This window comes from Sinohyriopsis cumingii, chromosome 3, assembly GCF_028554795.1.
Source record: "Sinohyriopsis cumingii isolate HCF-2022 chromosome 3, ASM2855479v2, whole genome shotgun sequence".
In the NCBI taxonomy this organism is placed as follows: domain Eukaryota; kingdom Metazoa; phylum Mollusca; class Bivalvia; order Unionida; family Unionidae; genus Sinohyriopsis; species Sinohyriopsis cumingii.
Window position 1 is genome coordinate 18,374,838 of NC_142963.1, and position 21,846 is coordinate 18,396,683.

A 21,846-nucleotide genomic window follows, 5' to 3' on the forward strand; every position below is an offset into this window, starting at 1 on the left:
AGAAATACCAACATGCATGTTGTTTTGTCTTCTTCTTTTACATATTTTTTGACCGAAATATACCTTATTTAACTACTTAGAAATTAGTATTCTTGTTCTAGCTATCTGTTGAACAAGATTCAGCAATATTAAATCAGGTGTCTACAAGACACTGTATATTGCCAAAGTAACGAAAACTGTTTGTCTTAAGCTTTTGTTTGGATGTTAACGATATGTAGAAATTTCTTTTCGTGTTTGTTTTAGATGACATTTTCATCGACAACTATTGCTGTTTTTGCTGTGTTTCGGGACGATGACTTCTCGTCCATATTGGTCTTGTGTATATGTAGGTTTCCTTTTTTGACACAATACATTTCTATTACATTTGAAAAGGCTTTAAGGTTTTGCAATCAGTATATATATATATATATATATATATATATATATATATATATATATATATATATATATATATAAATTCCAATTATTATAAATTAAATGGGTTTTCAGCAATAGGATTTCGTATTAACGATCATGTGATACAAGCTGGAATGATTTTATCTTAGGTTAGATGTTCAGGGACTACTTTCTGTTTCCAGTACTATTTGCAATGTAGTCGAATATTGCAGACACTTCATACTGAAATGATTATTTGTACTTTAAAGTCACAATTTAGCAAATAAATAGAAATTACTTCATTTTGTCTCCTTCTCGATTATTCTTTCATTGAACTGAATAGTTCACTATACACTTTCGTCATTCGACTGATTCATCGTATAGCAAAATGGCCGCTTACGGTGACTTTTAACTGTTACTTTCTGCTAATTTCGTAAAATGAGACGCGAAAGAAGCTAAAAAATTGATAGCAGCATTAGATAATGATTTAGAGGGATTTAAAGATTTTTGAAGTGATTGTAAAGGCGCTGAAAATGAAACAGAATAGCAGCAAAATTCTCAAACCATCTTGCCAGCTTCAAATGACCCCTGTCGCCCAGGTAAGACACAACAACAACTCCAATAGCATGGGAACTGGGTTGGTCAAATTTGAGAATAATAAGGGTCATGTACCGAGATTCAAGAAATTATCTGCAGAGGAATCAAAATCTATTAAAATAAGACGAGAGACGCCAAAACCTAACACAAAATGCGGTATTTGCTATTTTTGATGGAGAATTGTTTTTGTATTGTTTTGTTTTTCTAAATGTGGGTGTGTATGTGTCTATTATACGATGAGGTGGTGTGAATCGGACTACGTTCACCGAAACAATTACAGACACATTTAAAGAGGATTTTTGAGAAATTTAATTTCTTTCTTAAATGCGAAAACTAAAAGATAAAGACAGGTAAGTTAAACAAATTAATCACATGATAGAATTGAATGTTTAATATAGGACACATTCTGTGAGCACGACAATGCTATGATATGTACTCCACCGATATGACTCCATGCAGTTGAAAAGGTATATAACATTCCATTTTGCTGATATTTATTTTCGTTATTATTTCGATATATACTCATGCATTTAAACGAAAGAGAAATTGCATTACCTTTTATGGTTTTCCATATACTTAAAGAAAAGTCTTCTTTATAAATATGAAAAGATACATTTTGAAAGGATTCAAATTTTTAATGTCACCCTGTCACCTATATAAAACCCAAACATACTTTCATGAGAATTGTCTACAGATAGAATGAAATATATCTTCTTTATCTATATTTTAAAAATGTGCTTCCAAAGTGTAAGAACTATATGGCTATGAATATTGTTTTTATTTAAATTAAGCTTGGTCTATTGAAAGTATTTAACACAATCACACGAGAAGTGCTGAGTGGTCACATAAGAAGATTTTATTGGCATGTCAAACCAAAAGTCTTATCTTCTAGGGTCACAACAATGCCAGCTGATCAGTGGCAGGAATATGATACGAAATACTTGAAAACGGTTCACGCAGCCATAAATAGAAATTTAAGAACAGTGGGAAAGGAAATATTCGAACACTTTTAATTTAATGGTAAATGAAGAATTTAAATTTAATATAAAATCAAGCATTTCCGGAACATCACAACCGTATGAAGTTTTTTCACCCGACAAAATAAAGAAAAACAATGTATATCCTCAAAACATTGATCCGTTGCCCATCGATTTAGAGGCTAGTACTTGTTGGCTATTTATTATGTAAACAGATGTGTAAAATGTTACCATTAATTTACTCCAACGTCTTTAATTGTTGAAACTATTGAATCTGGCATTAAATACATCACTCTAACTCGTCAAACAGATCGCCAAAATGATAAGCAGTGTGTATTGGTGGAAAACTTGAAAATACGTCTTAGAAAACAAAGACATAAGAATGTGTCCAATGAAATCTGCAGTCTGTAAATGTTTTCCTGGATAAATCTGACAAAGCAACAAATACATTACTTTCACACTGCAAAACAGACGAACAAAAGCTCTAATGTAAAAACTACCAATTGGTATATCTGTGAACATGTAACTCCAAAGCTGTTATACTCACTTACTCCAGACATTTCCAAGAATTTAGGAGTGCAAGGCAACACTGATCTCTCACTCAGTGCAACAGTAATTCAAATTAAGTTCTATAGTTGCCTTGATACCACAAATACTTTATTGAGGACAGACCTCAAACGTAACGAGCTTCTTAAAACAATCAAAAACCTTGTCTTAAACAAGAATAACTTGTCTATCCAGTCCTTATGAATCACTAACACCAACCTTCTATTACTTCATATCAAACGTTGCCACCTTGATCCATATATGTTAACCGAAGTTCAAACATTCTAATCCAACAGTCCTTCCTCCACTCCAACATTCAATTCTCTAACCAAACGAAGTATATGTCTGGAATTACAAGCAACTCTACCTTGAAACGCTGTAAATTCAAATTCACATAAGAAAATTGAATGGACTTCGTTAAGTGTACGCTATAAGACATGACATTAAAGTTATTGCACTGTACAATTGTTTTCATTGTTACCTTTATGTATTTATCTTGTTCATTTTTCCCGTTGTACATTGGTAAAATCCATGATTGCTGGTTTTCCTTCTAACCTTCAGTTAGCACTCTCGTTAAATCTACTATTATTTAAGAACATGGTGGTATGTCGTAGAAGAAATGAACTGGCTAGATGTTCAGCAATGATGTTCTCTCTGATTTTATATTAAACTAAATGTGTAGAAACCAATGGCAACAAATGTCACACGTGTAAACTATGACGTTTGTCAGCAAATGCAGTTGTGAGTGTCGTAAAACTGTTGTTGTGATTTTGTACGGGTTAGGTATTCTAGGGCCAAGTTAAAAGACTAGTGAATACAATCTGCATGCTACCTAAATTGAAATGGTTTCTTGATAAATAATGCTGATTTGATACTAGAAAGGACGATAAAACTATAAGTATTAAATTATCACGATTGGCTATTTATGAGAGTGTATAATTTATAATATTAACAAAAAACCCTTCATGCTTTACTTAATTTGTGAATGATTAGGAAAAACCTACACTATGAAAATACACATTCATGATCATTTAATCCTATAATACGTTTATTATTTGCGGATTGGGACTTATATGCAGAGAATAAAAAATGATCAGTTGAGCTACGAAGTCTCTTCGAGATGTTTTTTTTGTCCAATGGAACATCATCATCGTTCATTTTTATGCACGAAATTATGGTTGCTTAAGTTTCTGGAGGATTTTATAGAAAACAAACTGTGAAGTACATAACACGTTTTCCTTCAGGTTAAAGTACTCAACGTTGTGTCCAATTTACATTAACGGGTGATAAATCAGATGTCAAGCTGAACATATGAATCTGATACGTAAATATAAAAATGTTAATTACCAACTGCACAAAGTCAATCAGAGTATGATAACAATAAACTCACTTCAATGGCACGTAAATTCAGGTTTTGCGGAACTGAATTATATCCCCTTTCAAGAGAACTGTCGGCTTGAAGTCATTTTCTTCACCGTATTGAGTAACCATGCACAGTTACCGTGAGATGCGCAAGGCTATTATGGGATTGGATATTTTGGATGGAAAATCTTAAAATTCTTGAACTATTTAAGAAGCTGCTAGACGATAAGTGTAACTTCTATCTAATGAAAACATCAGCTACGGAAGACAATGATATCTAAACCAATTAAGATATACTAAATAGTTTCTATATATTGGAAAAATATGTTTGAAAATCGCAGAGAACCAAATCAATGCAATGTCTAATCCTTTGCCACAAGTTTGTATGTAATTTTCCTCGAGGCTGATTAAAATCACGAAATTAAAGGTATCATTTTATTTCGTAGCGTCTACATACATACATACATACATACATACATACATACATACATACATGCATTCATAGAACAGTCCCATCCGATTATAACTATGACCGTAATTGTGAATCCCATCAGACTATAAGCATTACTTCTCCGAACATAAGCATGATTCCATCAAAGTATAAGCATGACTCCCATCAGACTATGAGTATAACACTACCAGTGTATGAGAATGACTGACTCAGAAAATAAGTGTGACTCACATGAGACTATAAGCATTACTTCGTCAGTCGATGAGCATGACTCCATCAGACTATAATTATGACTCTTATCAGACTATAAACATGACTCTATTAGACTACAAGTACAACTCCCGTCCGACTATACGGATGACTTTTTTCATTTTCTAAATTTGAAAATACGATACTTTTTGTGCTCGTCCAATATTATATTAGTAGCTTAGAATAAACATACACGTTACTGTAATCCTGTACTGGTTCCGGATTGTGTCGTAAAGCATCCTTAATCTCGTGCATGATGTTCATCGTATCCATCTTGACCTGATCTTGTTGCTTGGACAGGGAACGGTCACGACACGATACCGACTGGGGCCAGGACGTCTTACCAAGGTCTGCAACTTAGAAGAAAATGATTTTGACATAACGCAATGCTCAATTTTTCCACTGTTAAACAAAAACAACAGATGAAAAATAAATGCAAAATAATGAGATGGACGATAATGTGATGAAGTTTACTATTCGAATTCGTACACAGGTAAGCTGTAAATCAGAGACTGATTAAAACTAACCATTTTAAATTGAGACATGTCTTTGATTATTTTATATTCACGTTATGATACCCGGGTACATACAATACAGGGGTAAGGTTCATTTGGACTCTGAGCCAAACATGTAAAGACGTTCGGACAGACCTCGCTGTGTTAAAACTTTCTTACTCTTGAGCAAGGGAACCGTTACTAGAAAACAATAACCTTCTATGCTATATGCATAGAGATACAAATTTATCTAACCATGAGGTTATAGACACAACATTTCCTGAGAAGGATAATACAATATTTTGTAGTTACGGAGGCACTTGATTGTAGATCTTTTGATGTGCGACATTTTGTTGCAGAATAATTGCTGAGAAAGAAGAAAACAAAAAAACAAAAAAAAAACAAACAAAACAACTTACTATAAGCGTTGTCTTTCTTCTTCTCTGGCAAGGCACTACTGAACCCAAGCATGCCCCTCAGCTTAAAAAGGACATATTGAATGAGCTCTTCTGAATCTTCCTCCATCGTGTGCTTGTGAGCGACTTCCATGCTTAAGGTCAGGATCGATAGAATACTCGCCATAATTACGTAAACAACAGATATTATATATACCAAGAAGTAGATCTTGGAAAATACCAGGTCTGTTTCTTCCATCTCTTTAAAGCGACTCAAGCCGATTATACTGATGAAGAGTGTTCCTAGTGCGCTGTATATATTCTTGTAACTATCCAAACGAGAGCCAAAAGCTAGACTACCCAACACAGCATGTGCGAGAATAATGTAGATCAATAAAACACAGTGCCACTTCAATTCTTTGCCAGCTTTGCTTAAAAGATTGATCATACCCTGCACACGTTTGTTGTGGCCGAGGATCTTGAGGAATCTTATCGTTGCGATGAAAACCAGGAGACCGACGAAAAACACAAATACCTGATCCCAGAGGGCAAGGTGCTGAAAATTTACAAACCTTTTCGGGTCTTCTTTGAACTTGGCAATCGTCAGATTGGTCATTACCATTCGGACAAAATACATGAAGATAGCCACTAGACCAATGACAAAAGATACCAAGTCAACAATCTGCCAATTATTTCTAAAAAATCCCATCCGTTGCGTGTGAAAGCGATAGATTAATAGAATACCGAAAGCGAAGAAATATACCAAATAAAGAACTTCACATGCCAGAGTGTATATACCTAGAGATCCCACATGCTGGTAGACGCGCAATGGCAATATAGTATACGACGGGAAAGCACCACCCGTTTCAGGAAATTCCACCATGAAAACGCTGTAAGTAAAAAGATTTAAATTCACGCAATACAATGTAAATTCAAATAAAACAGCTCTCGTTCCGCGATCAATCCAGGACTGGGTATTTAATTCATTAAGTATTTGCTTTGAAATATCGAGATTAACGGCCAGTTGTGCGATGTATCCTCCCCCGCTGTATGTATTGCATGATCCGGCCAAAGGATATCCCCAACTATCGACGGCGTTCGTGTATTTCCAGGCTTCCGTCGAATATCCTTGCGCCTCCTTGAGTGGGGAACATGACGTTAACTTTCTCCAGCCAAAGCAGTAGTTCTCACGAACTTCGGTTGGTATATCATAGGTTCCAAACACGGTAAAATTTCCCAGATTAGGGATTTGTCTTTCAGCTGGAATAAAGAAAACGGAACTATTTGTATTAAAGGAAGTTCTCCGTAACCGTCAAAAATCTAATACAGTAGTTTAGCACACTTGTCCCTAAATATATCCACATTGCTCGTTTTAACCGATCATGCGTTAGCGAACAAAGTAAATACCCTCAAATAGGTCAACAATGTGTGCGCTGCACTTGAGGCATAATTACAGTTTAATCCCAATTACTGGTATATTTGTTAACTGAATATTACGCAGGTGAAGGAACGCAATAACGATGGGATCCAAGGGTCGTAAGGTTAGTACCCTCTCAGCCAGCCTATACATCCTTGGGAAAGCATGTTGTTCAGTAGTGTTTCTAAAGTATTTAATTTTACTGTATGTTTGTGATACACACTTTGCTCTTAAAATGTATCTATTTCAAATTTTGTAGTTGCTAACATATAGGAATTATCCAGTATAAATACAGCTGAAGGATATTTAAGAAACCAAGTTTTATCAAGCCAAATATTCACATTTCGCCTTTTGTTTAAATAAGATGTTATCATAGTTTTCGGTTTGCACGCTTATCGTGTAGCTAATGTTTTACCTTCGGTCAAACTATAAATACTACGGGTCATTTCAGAGTAAACAATTGCACGCGGTACAGAAACGAGTATCCAAAATACTTGAAGCCTGATAGTATAAAAACGGCCGTTCTTTCATAGTCTTTTAATCAATGAAATAATCCAGGAACGTTGGTAAAACCGTAACCAAATGCCATATCCAACATTGCCCTGTTCCTTATGCAAATATGACAAGTCTTACCTACGAAACGAAAGGTGCTTTGGCAACCTAATTACTAAATGACTAGATATATTTCTCATCAATAACCATTTCTCTCTTTGTTCATTTCGTGTGCTTGTCTTTTGGTTTTCTCTACTGTGCTTATCTGATAAGCGAATAACCTTACGAAAAGGATATTTAGATGTTGATTGACATGGTGACAAAATATTGCAAAATGCATTTTTAAGCCGACTTTTGAGAAAAGAAAATAATATAGTAAAGAAAATAATAGCAACGTAGGATTACATTGTCATTTAACGTCGGCATCATCAACACATATTTGCTAATGCAAGACCACAATAATAAATTTATGCAAAATAGCTTCTGAATTTAACAGCATGGGTAAAGTTTTTTCTCATCAAAACGAATTGGGCACAGCCAGCATATTCTCCTTTTTGCCACAGGTATTGATTAACCATTCATGCGTCACTATAGATTATGAACAAGACATGATCAATTACACAGAACTTAAACAATTTGAAACTGATCGTATTAACAGCTGTATAACATAGTAACCTTGAACACTAGTGCGTGTGTGTGATTAGGATTTTTAACGTAGCTTTAACAATTTTTCAGTCATATTGCTACGATGTCTGCAGTGTGGCAGTGTATAGTGATGTCCAGTACTGGGCCATCATGCCACAGACATGTCGCACGGTGTCCAACCCAGTCACATTATTCTGAAACCAGGCCGACCAATCATAACATTTACCTTTTAATGCTGTGCGTCCAGCGAGGTATTTGTTAGTACCATTTTTGTAAGTCTTTGGTATGACTCGGCCGGGAATCGAACCCACGACCTCCCGTATTCGAGACGGACGCTCTAACCACTAGACCACCAGAGCGGTTTGAACACCAGTACGCAATATGAATAATATACTATTATGATGAGCTGTATAATTTAAACTCAACGTTACTGGTTAGCACTTAAAATGTTCATGACAGTCAATTTTATGTAATCCAAAAAAATCATCTCAAGGTGGAAAATTGAAGAAATCCATAGCAACCCAAACGCGTTTAACGAGACCGGGTACAAGTGATTATCTGCTTGTCGCAGTGTATTTGTGCAGTTTTTTACATCCTTGTGACGTCAACGTTTTTCCTGCGATGATGTTTTGATATAATTTAGATTGCCTCTATATCCATGTGATTAAAATGACCAATTTCTTTTTCAGCGAATCTATTTCCAGATGATACAGCCACTGGCCTGTTGCAACTCCGACAATGCACTGTTGGGCCGGCTTATTAGCTGAACAAAATTTGTACTGATGTCCTGTCCTACTTTAGACTAAATGGTACGTTAACTGTTACCGAATCGGGAATCTGGTTAAAATAAGCTGGGCCGTTTACCCTTTAATATGTCCTACCTGACTACTGGACTGTCTATAGCCACGAAGCTAACAGACAGACAGGGGACCAGGCACAATTTGTGTTCGAATTCGCTTTCTGTGTAACGGACCTTTCGTGGGAAATAACTGGCATTTAACACTCGAGTATGCTGGTTATGTTGAAGTGTAAATGATTGAGAGCATTCTACTGACACTCTATATTGTTTTCCTTATTCATTTTTTTCAAGATGCCATCGAAAAGATTTTTAAAAATGAATTCACCATTTCCCATACAATAATGAAAATGATGACCCCTAATATTGTTACATTCATAAAACTGATATTGAATGTTAAGGCCTTCTTTGTTTTGTAAGTTTCTTTCTCCCTGCTAAAATCGAGCAAGTCGCTTTTTAAGACATTCATATATAGTGGTTCGTCATCTCTGATGCCGAGGGTCGGATGGGTGTTGGGGTTGATGGTGAATTACCCAAAATAAATGTCATCCGTTTATTGATAGATGAATTAGGAAATGTTTTAATCCCTATAGTATCATTAATAATATCAAAAGTTGTTGTGCAGTGTAATAGCCATTGCATATTGTTCCAGATAGGCTATGCTTGTATTGCAATGCTATAAGCAAGGCATACTGTTTAAGATTCGAGTTAATTGTATTGCGGTGCAACAGTCGTGTCATTTCTTTCCAGACTCGAGTGTACTTTATTGCAATGCGATAATCACTGAACACCGTTCCAGATTGGAGATTATTGTATAGTAATTAAATATGCTTCAAAATCGGAGCTGTTTCGTATTGCTTTTTGTTTAAAAAGGACGAAAAGTAAAATACCAAGTAAAAAACTCTGTCAAACTGCTCCTCAAATGACACTCAGTATATATCGAAATGCCTGTGTCTCCATTTGTGAACGTCTGTAACAATCTCGCAAATGCACGTTCTTGATTATAAGTTACAAATAATAATGGAAAGACGTGATTTCAGGAGATTCAGGATGGCAATTACAATGATTGGACTTTTGTTTTGTCTATATTATGATTTTTAATGCGTCCAGTGAATATTTCCGTTTTAAAGCATTCGATTAAAATCACAGATCAGCAAACCTTTTTTCTGTATTCTTGTAAGTGGATTAGATACAAAGACACTGCTATACCGCGCAGGAGATCTCATAAAACTCACCAATTTCGACAACTTAAAGACTTAATAATGTTTACTTCCTTATTATTGTCAGCATGTTTTTGTTTTTATTTACCATGGTGTTTTTGTGTTGCAATCTTGTTTTCATAAATGTTTCTATGTGTTATCTTATGTTGTAAAGCGCTTTGAGCTTCTAAGGATTATATGTTTGCTAAATGTAGTAGTAGTAGTAGCAGTAGTAATATTTTCACTGCTAACCTTCTTTCACTCTTAATTGACGTAACCGCGGTGGTCCTAGACGATAACTACCGAAACCAGCTATGAATTCACGCTCTCTCCAATGTAGTCCCTGTCCATTGGGACTTTTTTCCGGGAAGAGGCTGGGAAAAGCTGTCTTATTCAGCCATGTGAAAAAATCTCCCTTGGAATGGATCTGAAATTATTTAGATTGTATATGTTTACAGTTTGTCATCCAATCATAAAGATATAAACAATAAATCAATGAATCACTGCCGATTGCCAAAAATAATATTTGATATATTTAAGCAAAATGAAAGGGTATTATAGAAACAATAAGTACATGTTTGTATCATTTAGGCAAAAAGAAAACATATGCAGTCATGACACGATTAAGTATCGTAGGAGTGATTTATATCACTGGCTGTTATGACACCTGTTGCTTCTTTGAAAAAAAATATCATTCTTATCAAGCTGTAATGGTCATTTATTTTATTGCGGCGAAATGTTGAAAGAGTAAACCAATCGGAACATCGTTTCCTCTTTCAAATATTACTCAAATAAATTCGACCATGAAATCCTAATGCCCTCCTCATAAGATTTCAACAGAATTTTGGTTTATATAATTGAATAAAATAAATCTAGATGGGCTCCAAGACAGCCATTAAAGTCATTTATTATGTATATCTATATTTTTTTTGTAACTTCTGGGATATGATTATATCTAAATTTTATAATTCTTCTTCATGGCTGTAATGCGTTTAATATATCTTTAGTTAAGTTTGGCCTACGGAACTTCAATCTGTTAGGAGTATTATTTGTATAGGATCTATAAATAGATGTATGCGCACGTGTTGGCAATTATTAATACTAATTTTAATATTTAGACTTCAGTGGCGTCTATGGCATAGTTTCTCAGTGACTGATGGGCTATCGATGTTTTGAGAATAATTATGTAGTTTCCTCCTGGTTGCGTGAGATCAGGTGAATATGCTTAATTTGATGCAAAATCAATAGTGTATGCTGTTACGTAGCGTATATTGAGATACAGTCGCAATATACGCTGTATTAAGCTTAAAATTAAGCAATCGAATTCATTTTGAATTTTTTGTTCATTCTTACTTATTGTGTTCCTGTTGTAAGTCTGCAAATGCGTTTTATTACGAACTTAAATAAAATTTGAGAGGAAAAACATTTACTTGAATTGTCCAGTGGAAATATAAAGTGTTCATTATTTGTACTTTAATATAATTCTGGAATTGTTACAAAGTAATCGAAGGATTCTGGACAACGCCATCTTGACAACGTAATGGTTTTTGGAGGATCACATTTATAAAGAACTTTTAATCCATTTAGGACCGCTCCGGTGTCCTAAATGGTTAAAACGTTTGACTCGGATGCGAGAGGTTATGGGTTCGACCCCTGGTCGAGTCATACCAAAGACTTACAAAAATGGTGCTAACAACTGTCTCGCTTGGCGTTCAGTATTAAGAGGTTAGTATTAGGACTGATCTGCCTGGTGTCAGGATAATGTGACTAGGTGGGACATCATGCTACATGTCTGCGGCATGATGCCCCAATGCATGACATCACTATAAACTGTCACACTGCAGACATTGTAGAGATATGACTGAAAAATTGTTAATCCAAATCACACACATACACACACACACACAGTCATGTAGGACTTTCCTAGACCTTTATCAGGACTAGTTAGGATTCGCTTCATAATACTTGAGTTTCTCTCACAATTGTTCATTTATAACTTTGATTATTAAACTGTTTAAGTTTCCTAAAACGTGTTAGTTTGGCTTCTTTTTTGTTACTAAAGTTTGTGACCGTACAGTCGTAACATTTTCTTGCTTCATTTCTTTTTAATTAGACCGAATAACCCATCTGTAGGTAATTAAGGAGGAGTCTGAATGTTGCCTCTCATTTTTTTATAAAGTTCATCAGGTTTTCTGGCGTTATTATCTATGTCAATTTGCAACAGACAGTTTATACCACTACACACTCAGGAATAGCAATATCAAACTCTTGTTTTTTTAATCAATGTCACGTAATTTGTGGCAAATCGTCATATTGCTCCATCCTTCGTCTACCGCCACTACGTGAGGTCTTGATCAAGTTTGACTGTTCATTCATGCTGCTGAAATGGCGCTTGGACCACTGAAGCAATTTAATTCTGCTCTAAATCGTATAATAAAACAATTATGGACCTTTGTTTTGGTTGATTTGAACCTTCATATTACTAATAACCAATATAAATTACCTCTGCTTCGTAAGCTTTTATCAGTTCTAAGAGTACTGGCCTCTAAACATTTATAATGACCTTAATATTGGACGCGTTTTGTGTAACATGCAACAATGTCTCGTACACTATTTTCAAAGTATTTTCTAAACAAGTGGGAATGCCAGATCATGATCCCCTTTGGTAGCACTCGCTATACACATTTTGAACTAATAGACAACAATTTGAGGTCTTTTTCGATGGACATGCCAAGTTTCCATTTTATATTCATCATCAAAGACTACAAAAAGTTGTTCTAAAATTTTCTATTTTCTTAACAATTTCCCATACTTTATTTCTATAATTATATCAACCTTAACAACAATTGAATTATGGCGTTGCTGTTTAAAGAAATTACTAACATAAACCCATCTGTAATTAAAGTCTTTAACATTCTCTTTAACCATTAACATGATGTTATCGATACTGGCATGCATATCATAAAGAATATATTTGTGCAGTTCATATTTAATTTATTTAACATGTCTATGATATTAAACATACAGAGACTCACATTTGAAACTCATTCAACATGTTTTAAATTCATTTTAGCATGCTATTGATGCAGTTGGATCCATTTTGTAAGCTGTATCTTGTAAAAGATCAAGCCTGCATCATATGAATGCATAGAGTTCATTTGTCTACTCTTCAATACATGTACGATCATTCATTATTAAATTCATAGCATTTTTCCATGCAACAGAGTTTGTAATTTTATTACTTTTCGACTATAATTATTACAATACTTTACGACTTTAGACCTCTAATTGTTATTTAAACCGTGCGCACATAGTCAACATTTAAAACGGAGATTACATCAAGAAACTTGGGAAGGTCTTTGTCTTTGGGAGCTAAGATTCTATTTGCGATATTTTGGCGAAGGCTGTAAGATCTGTCATCTCGGTTGCTGAAGCCAATGCTGAACAATATCCAGATGTACACCAGATTTATTATGATGTCTTGAAGCGCTGCTCTTATTCGCAGTTCCTTGTAACGTAGGTCCTGGGCTTTACTAAGAAACTGTTCATCCAGTGGTGGAGCGGGACGTCGCACGCCTGCAAAAACAAAATACAAGTTCTGAAATAGATTCAAACTATCGGAATGAATATCTTTAAATAACGGAAGAATGAACATGTTTAATAACTACGATCATTATATGCTTAGAACCAATCTTATTAGTTTATTGTTTATGTCCAGCAGAATCGAACGAAGTTAAGTAAAACTATTTACAGTTTCTGATCGACTCGTTCAAAAGGCTGAAGTGCAAAGTGTTTGCGCAATCAAAGCGTGATAAGTCCATCATCGTCTATGACAATGAAATACAGCCAAATCCTCATTATAACTGAAATCTTTCAAGACCATGGAAATATAACACTCCAAAGTAAACTTTTATTAGAATTAATCAATAAAATATATACTGAGGTTACCATAATCAAAGGCGAAATAATAAGTTACTCGCGGGTGGTAACGCTTTAAAACGTAATTTAATTCTGGGAACAATCAGCTCATTTGAAACCAAATTACTATGCAGCTTCAAGACTAATATGTTTGAAATCAGTGAGTAGTGTATGCAATACCGTTTAAAAGACAGTTGAATGCCTATTCAGGTGTATTGCCTAATCGAGTATATTGCCTAATCAGGTGTATTGAAGGTTCTAATTCTATCGAAACTAGTGCTTGAACTTCGTTAGGAAGAGCTTTATATCGAATACGTGAAACAAGGTAAAAACTGTAAATCCCAGAAAGTTTAAAAGACAGTAGATTGCCTATTTTAACACTTATTTCCAATAATGTTAAAAACACGGGGTCAAAAAGGCATCATGATCAGATGTTTCAGAGGCATAGTTCGAAAAGGTTGTTCTATCCCATCTTACATCTCCGCTGAATTTATATAGTGTTTTTAGCAACGTCCAGTTTGCATAACTCATTCTCCATAGTACTGACACTGCCCTTCTGAGACTAGTTAACGACCTTCTGTTTCAGATATTACAAAGATTACAGTCCTCACACTCTTTGGCTCGTCTGTGGCATTTGATGCAATAGACCATCATATGTTACTTCACTGTCTCCAGCATGAATTTGGTATTTATGATAAAGCCTTACTGAGGTGAAAGTCCTACTTAGCCAAGAGGACACACATTTTACCGATCATTGGAAGAAATTCTAGTTCAGTAAGTTTATGTTTTGGTGTTCCACAAAGCTCTGTTCTCGGCACCGTTCTCTTCATTATGTAAACCCAGTCCCTCTTAAATGTCGTAGATCGACATCCATTGTCTCGTCAATTGTGAGCTGATAACACTCAGATATACAAATCAATCTGCCCAACTGAAGTTGAGGCGATCATCCAAGGAGTAGAGAGGTATATTTCCGATGTGAGGATACGAGGACACTACATGTAACAAGCTGCAAATGAATGATGTTAAAACTGAATCCATGCAAATGAATGATGATAAAACTGAAGCCATGCAAATGAATGATGATAAATCTGAAGCCATGCAAATGAATGATGACAGTTTGCTCTCATTGCACGAACATGTAATGAATATGACGGGTTATGGAGGTGAGACGTATCAACTCTATTTGAAATTATCTTTCGGTTAATGCCACTAAAAGCCTTGTGTGGGACACGAAGTCATATTGAAAACGTTCTTTTGCGTACTGTGGCTTATCTACGTGGAACAAATTCCTATATATTCGATACTATGACAATGCGATCTCATTCAATAGTGCTATTAAATTCACCATTCTTGACTACAAGAACAGACTAAAAATTTGGTAATGTTTGCTTTCTTAACTATTCTCAGCATGCTTTTCCTTTGTAATTTCAAGGTTTTTGAATTGTAATGTTGTCTTTCCATATGTTTGTATGCGTTTTCTAATATTGTAAATAGTGTTGTTCTTCTTAAAGGTAGGGGCGGTACTAAATCTACGTTATTATCATTATTATTAGTAGTAGTAGTAGTAGTAGTAGTATTTGCAGTTGTTGTTTAAACTGAAACTGCACAGCGGATTTTGCTGCAATGAAATAAACTTCAAAATCTCCACTTAAAATGCTAGCATGATACCTATTAAGAGTCGACTATGGTTGGAAACTCTGTAAAGAGAATATTCAAAACTTGACCATCATAAAACTTAAGCGAGACCGTCTTGTAGCTAAGAAAATGCTTATTCTAAGTCAACCAAGGAACGCAAAAATGAAAAATGTAAACAAACACTAATCATCCCTATATTCAAAAAACGCAATGTCACAAAAGCATAAAACCGTTGAAATAAAAAAATGTTGGAATATTTGGATAATTAGAAAATTTTCGAAAAGCATCGTTATCAAGCCAGACTAATGTTCAAGTACGACACAATATTGGCAATAAATGAGTATGCATAAACCACTAAGATGTCAACCCTGCGTCAAGGAAGTACCAGAACACTAAAGGGGCAAATCCCCTTAGGAATACCAGCCATATTTACTCAACATCGAAATATTCTCAGCCCTTGCATGAATAAAACTAAATAAACAGTTTGGATGCTAGATGCTTGCGCACGGATGGGCTAAATAACTATTTTTTTATTCGATTGTATGTTACCTCTCCTATGATTCGGAGAACGACAAAAAGAAAGATAATTTTACAAGCATGTATGGAGAGGTTGCTTACGTGTTAGCTGATGCAAAACTACTATAATGTGGATTGCTTGTCGATTATGCGTTCTTATAATTCACTTCTTATACTTTGAAATTATTTCGTATTTGAAAATTTAAGCAAAGTAAGCGAAAGTAAGCGATTCATAAATGTTAGCGAAGGCGGTAAAGATCCGCTGATAGTATACTTTTATTAGTTTTTAAATAAGGAAGCAATAATTTTACTTCTGGTGATGTATAACAAGAAATACCAACATCTGCTTTCGTATCTTCTCCTGGCAGATCAGCTCTACACAAATTGTACAACTTGTTATTTTAAATGACCTGTAATCTTGGTTTACACCATTCGTAAATGCCTGTGGTTTATATTCTGTCTTTGTATCTGATCTGTGCATATACTCGATCTCGTTATCTCATCTTTATATACATATACTCAATTTTGTATCTCATCTATATATATATATACTCAATTTTGTATCTCATCTTTATATATACTCAATTTTGTATCTCATCTTTATATATACTCACTTTTGTATCTCATCTTTATATATACTCACTTTTGTATCTCATCTTTATATATACTCAGTTTTGTATCTGCTTTTTGTATATACTCGATCATGTTATCTCATCTTTATATATACTCAATTTTGTATCTGATTTTTGTATATACTTGATCTTTTTTATTTGATCTTTGTATATGCTCACTCTTTCTTATCTGGTATTTGTATATACTCGATCATTTTATCGAATATTTGATTATTTTCGATGACATCATCTGATCTTTGTATATAATCAATTTTTACGAAAACCGAAACATTTCGATAAACTAATGTTAAGTCATGTTTGGCATGAGTGCCAAGCTCGGTTAACGTTTGTTGATTCAGTTATTGGCGAATTCCGAAAAAATTATTTCCATAATTCACTCTCTATTTGAGCAATAAATTGTTGCTGAAAACATTGATCAGATAAGTAACAAGAGATACTCGTCGTCGCCATTGCTGAATGTTCAAGTAGGACATATCTGCATCGAATCAGAGTTCCTACTTGATGTGTGTGGGTCAATCAGTGTTATGTTAAGTAACTAAATATTGCGGGCTGAAAATCTTATTTCTTTGTGATGTGTATAAAAATCCTATAACTAAAGTGTGAACAAATATCTGTAGCAACTTTCATATGGAACAAGTTGCCGCACAATCTTAATGTATTTGTTAGGTTGCGGAGGCAAAATATGCCATTCCATTGTGTGTTAATTGTTTATTCTGCCAGTTCAATGTATATGGAACATAACAGATATTAAGAATACCGATCGTGCCCGTTTTATTCTACAGTCTGTGCAGCAACCATAGCTAACGCAAACAGCAACACGTTTCTACTGTAACTGAGTCGACGAGGAGTCGAATCCCGACGATAACGTAATATTGGTAACGCCGTTTTGAGTGACATCTTAAAATATTATAGATATTGTGATGTTTAATCCTTCATTTTGTAATCCCCTTTCTATAAATGATTATTTAAATCTATAATCCTGATGATTTTGTATTTTGAATAAAGTTAGTTCTGATATTTGGTAATAGAAATACCCTTCAATATCCCTACACTGTAATATACTATTAAAAACTATCTTTTTTGTCTTTTAATAAATACGTTAGATCTGAATTTTTGCAAAGATTTCCGTCCTGCCCTTCATTCGCAGATAGAAAAGAACTCTTTTTTATGCGGATCAGTAATTTTTGAGGTAGTGTTCCGTAAAGGCAAAAAAGAAGGCGTCACCTGTATGCTTTATTATACCCCTAGCATACCCTCTCAGGACAGCAGCTCTATCAGGCGGCATTTCAGTTGTTTTTAAAACACGGATCAATAGTGCAAGGAAAAACGCCGTCAGCAACACCTGTAATGAAATAATTGCCTGTTAAAACGGTCAAAAGCAACACTTTTAACTAAATTACTTCCTGTTAAAACGGTCATAAGCAACACCCATAATGAAATTAATGACCGTTGAAATGGCCGTTAGCAAACGCATGTAATGAAATTAATGCATGTTACGGCCATTCATTTCTCCAGGGAGGATATGTCCTAATCCCACTGTTAATTCAATTTCAAGCGCTTTAAATATGTATATTTGTTCTCATGTTTGCATAATTATGTCAGTGAATTGAAATCAGCATTATGTTACACATGCATATTCGCTGTAATGTCGCTGTTTAAAAACCTTTTTCGGGTCACTTTTACAGTGTTCTTCCGGAGTAGATACAGGCTTTAGTATCCTTTCACAACATTATGAAACTGACAAGATCTGTCTAATTTCTCAATTATATGTAATGCGAAAGTCAAGAGAAATGAAACGACACAACAAGCGATAAGGTACTAATACGAATTTGATTTTAAATTTACAAGTTTGAACACCTAGCTTTTCAAAACACGTGTAAACTGTTTGATAATAATCTAAACAACTTATATTCTTCAAGGTCAATTCCCGATAAAAAAATCTGAATGGAAAAGTATTGTTACATTTCATGTCCATATCTAATAGGAACATGCTTTGAAAGTTAGACTTTGCCAAGATATGTCTTAGTCAGAAGTTGCTGCTTACTCGCAGTTTGATTTCCTCTCTAATATGAAAAAGTTGTAGCTCATTGCCATTATCGTGACAAAATCTTTGAATCTTACCGTAACAAAACATTTCTCATCTATGGAAAATTTTGCATGCACTCGTGTCTGTACCTCAGTTGCTGATTATTTTCTATTCGTATATACTTTTCTTACACAAAACCGTGAAAGCACGTGGAATGATATTATTGATAAAAAGGGTACATGAGTACTTGTCATTAGATTTAATTCCGATACTAACTTGGTGAATACTCTTTTAGGAATGATGACCGTGCTTTGTTAATTATTTTAAGCTAAAAACAACTAAATTATTTCCAAGTGATATGCATTTTAACTGTTGCTTAAATGTGGAGAAAATATGCAAAAAAGTTAGATTGTATCGATGCTGATAATAAACCTATTCTTAGTTACTATTTTGTCAGTAACTCTAAACTTTATTAGCAAATATATTCTGTGATGGTTATCATTGGTAGAATATTAATCGCCGCAATGGATAACCACTCCATTGTTTTTATATGATGAACCAATAACTGCATTTGATCATGAATTTTGCAATAAGTAAAATTGGTTCACGTTTACCGCTGCCTTCCAACAGTGACATTTGATTTTTAGATAACTGGTAATCCATTGTTATAAATTGTGGAAAATAGTTATTATGGAGACTGCTCAGTTTATATGGAGTTATGATATTTTAAAAATGTATGTTATTTCCCACCTTTAATTCCTATACTTATTATTTTTGCTGTATTCTCTGTAATATTAATCGCGTACTCTCCCTAATGTACAAACGAAATAAAGATACGAATCAAAGCAAACAAAACCCAAAACGCAAAACTGTCAAAGCGACAAGATCAGAATGATTAACGACCAACACAAGGTGACAAAGAGTCAAATAAGTGTTTGGCTTTGTTTAATTGTCTCCTCAGTTTTGTTGCTCTATGGCGCCAATTATTTGGTTTGTTGAGCTTTCATGGCCTATTGGGATATTTTGGAATGCTTGCCCACCTGCTCTCGACACCTCGAAATCAAACATTTTACTTGCTAAATTATGCAAACGTAGTCGGATTATCATTTCTTACAGCATTAGATACGTCATTCCGATGCAAATATAGTACACGAATTAATTGCGTCATTGCAAAATCAGCAAGCATAAACCCAAAGAAAAGTAGATGAATGGATAGACAGAACATGTCAGGGACATTACGCGATGTTTATTATATAGTTTACATTCGTTATCAAGCTGAAGTTGTTTAAGTGATCGAAAAGAAGTACCAAATGAAATGTAATGCAATGATTAGGCATGACTAGTTTTCATACTTATTTGCTTTTTTGTGACTATCTGTCAGCAAATATACATCAATTTTGAGGTCATGTCTACGCAATGATGTCAAAACAATTTCAATCGTTATCTCGTTTTCTTGACCTAAAAGTAGTCTTGCTGACAATATATACAACATAAATATTTTAATATGTCAATGATGATCAGTACTTCCATATTAGACATATATTAGGCAAGTTACCTTAACTGGATCAAGACAAAAGATTGATTCAAAGAAGGACAAAAGGAACGTCGCCAACCACTCTTCAGACTTCTGCTTCCCCCACTGCATGCTGAATAGCATCGTGAAGAATGCCGGTAAAATTGTGGACAGGACAACTAGAGCCCAACCAACATAAACAGACCAGGAGGGAAGCCAAAATCCTTCAAAACGTGGCAAACCCCTGACAATCAGATGTTTTTCCAGCTCCAAACTCTCCTTCTGACGTTTCTCAAACCACGATTTCACAAAGGGAATCCTGTATTTCGTGGATCTCTCAGATTTACTGTGAAAATATTTCTTCTTTCTGTATCGTCGTCTTGAATTTTTGAAGAGCGTAATTATTACAATGGTGGCAGGTGTTGTTATCATAGCACACACGAGGGAGATGTATATCTAATGAAAAATATTGGATTTTTCAATCAAGGTTAAGGAATGACACACATACTACGATAAACTCATTTATTTTGGCATATTTTAGCTGTCATATGCAAAATGTGACTATTTTCTTGTAATTTTAGTTTGTGTATATATTGTTCTTATCTCTGGTGGTGAGAGGATAAAAGACACACAAAAAACAATCAATGCAATCTCAAAGAATAATTATAAACTTACAGTATTCTTCCAATCAATCTTGAAACGGGTCTACAAAACCATAGAGTCAATGTATAATAGCTTCCTGAACAATAAGAAAGTATATAATTATATTCGCGTGCCTAGAATTATGTACGTCATACACAATCCATGAAACAAGGACCTGCATAGTGCAACGTTGAAGCAGTCGCATTGAACCTCCCAGTGTCCACGACGTGCAATGGGAAGGGGTTCCCAATCTAAGGAAATCGTTTCTATCTTTATGGTCCTCAGGTCCACGTTCCCCACACCTACAAGACTATTCATGCTCTAACGATCGAAAGCAGAATATTTAGGATGTAGGAACTTGTGAAAGAAACGAATAATAATAATAATAATAATAATAATAATAATAATAATAATAGTATTGATAATAATAATAATAATAATAATAATAATAATAATGATAATAATAACAACAATAATGATAATAATAATTATAATAATAATGCTAATTATTATTATCATTGTTATTATTAATATTATTATTATTATTATTATTATTATTTTATTATTTTTATTATTATTATTATCATTATTATTATTATTATTATTATTATTATTAGCATCATTGTTAGCATTATTATTATTGTATTATTAGCTGCAATTTCTTTGAATATATTGTTATTGTATAATACATCTTCATCTTAAAGAGAAAAATGTAAATGAACCAAGCAGTGAAATTAATTGAGGGTAAAATATTTTATGTAAAGTATAAGACAAACAATCAAAACTTGCTTTCAGTTGATTAACATAAGATTGATGAATGAATAGATTGAGGGAGTGAGGAATGGAGGGAGGGAGGGAAAGAAGAATTAATGTCAAGGATTTCTTGATTGCGAAATTTTTGTTTTTAAAAATGTTTTCAATACGCACACATTTTGGTAAATCTGTCTTTTAGGAACGAAAATATTTTGA

At 34.2% G+C, this 21,846-nt stretch overlaps 1 protein-coding gene across 2 annotated transcripts in view; it reads right to left on the reverse strand.

Moving 5' to 3' along the window:
• Nucleotides 1-21,846, reverse strand: part of LOC149802497 (uncharacterized) — a 154,314-nt gene that overhangs the window by 1,031 nt on the left and 131,437 nt on the right. For both annotated transcript variants that reach the window (XM_089951742.1, XM_089951741.1), the window contains exons 20-25: nucleotides 20,278-20,691; nucleotides 17,921-18,038; nucleotides 13,333-13,571; nucleotides 10,248-10,422; nucleotides 5,471-6,706; nucleotides 4,751-4,913 (exon numbers count right to left, since the gene is read on the reverse strand). In XM_089951742.1, coding sequence (XP_089807868.1) covers nucleotides 4,751-4,913; nucleotides 5,471-6,706; nucleotides 10,248-10,422; nucleotides 13,333-13,571; nucleotides 17,921-18,038; nucleotides 20,278-20,691 — 2,345 coding nt within the window. The remainder of the gene's footprint in view (nucleotides 1-4,750; nucleotides 4,914-5,470; nucleotides 6,707-10,247; nucleotides 10,423-13,332; nucleotides 13,572-17,920; nucleotides 18,039-20,277; nucleotides 20,692-21,846) is intronic.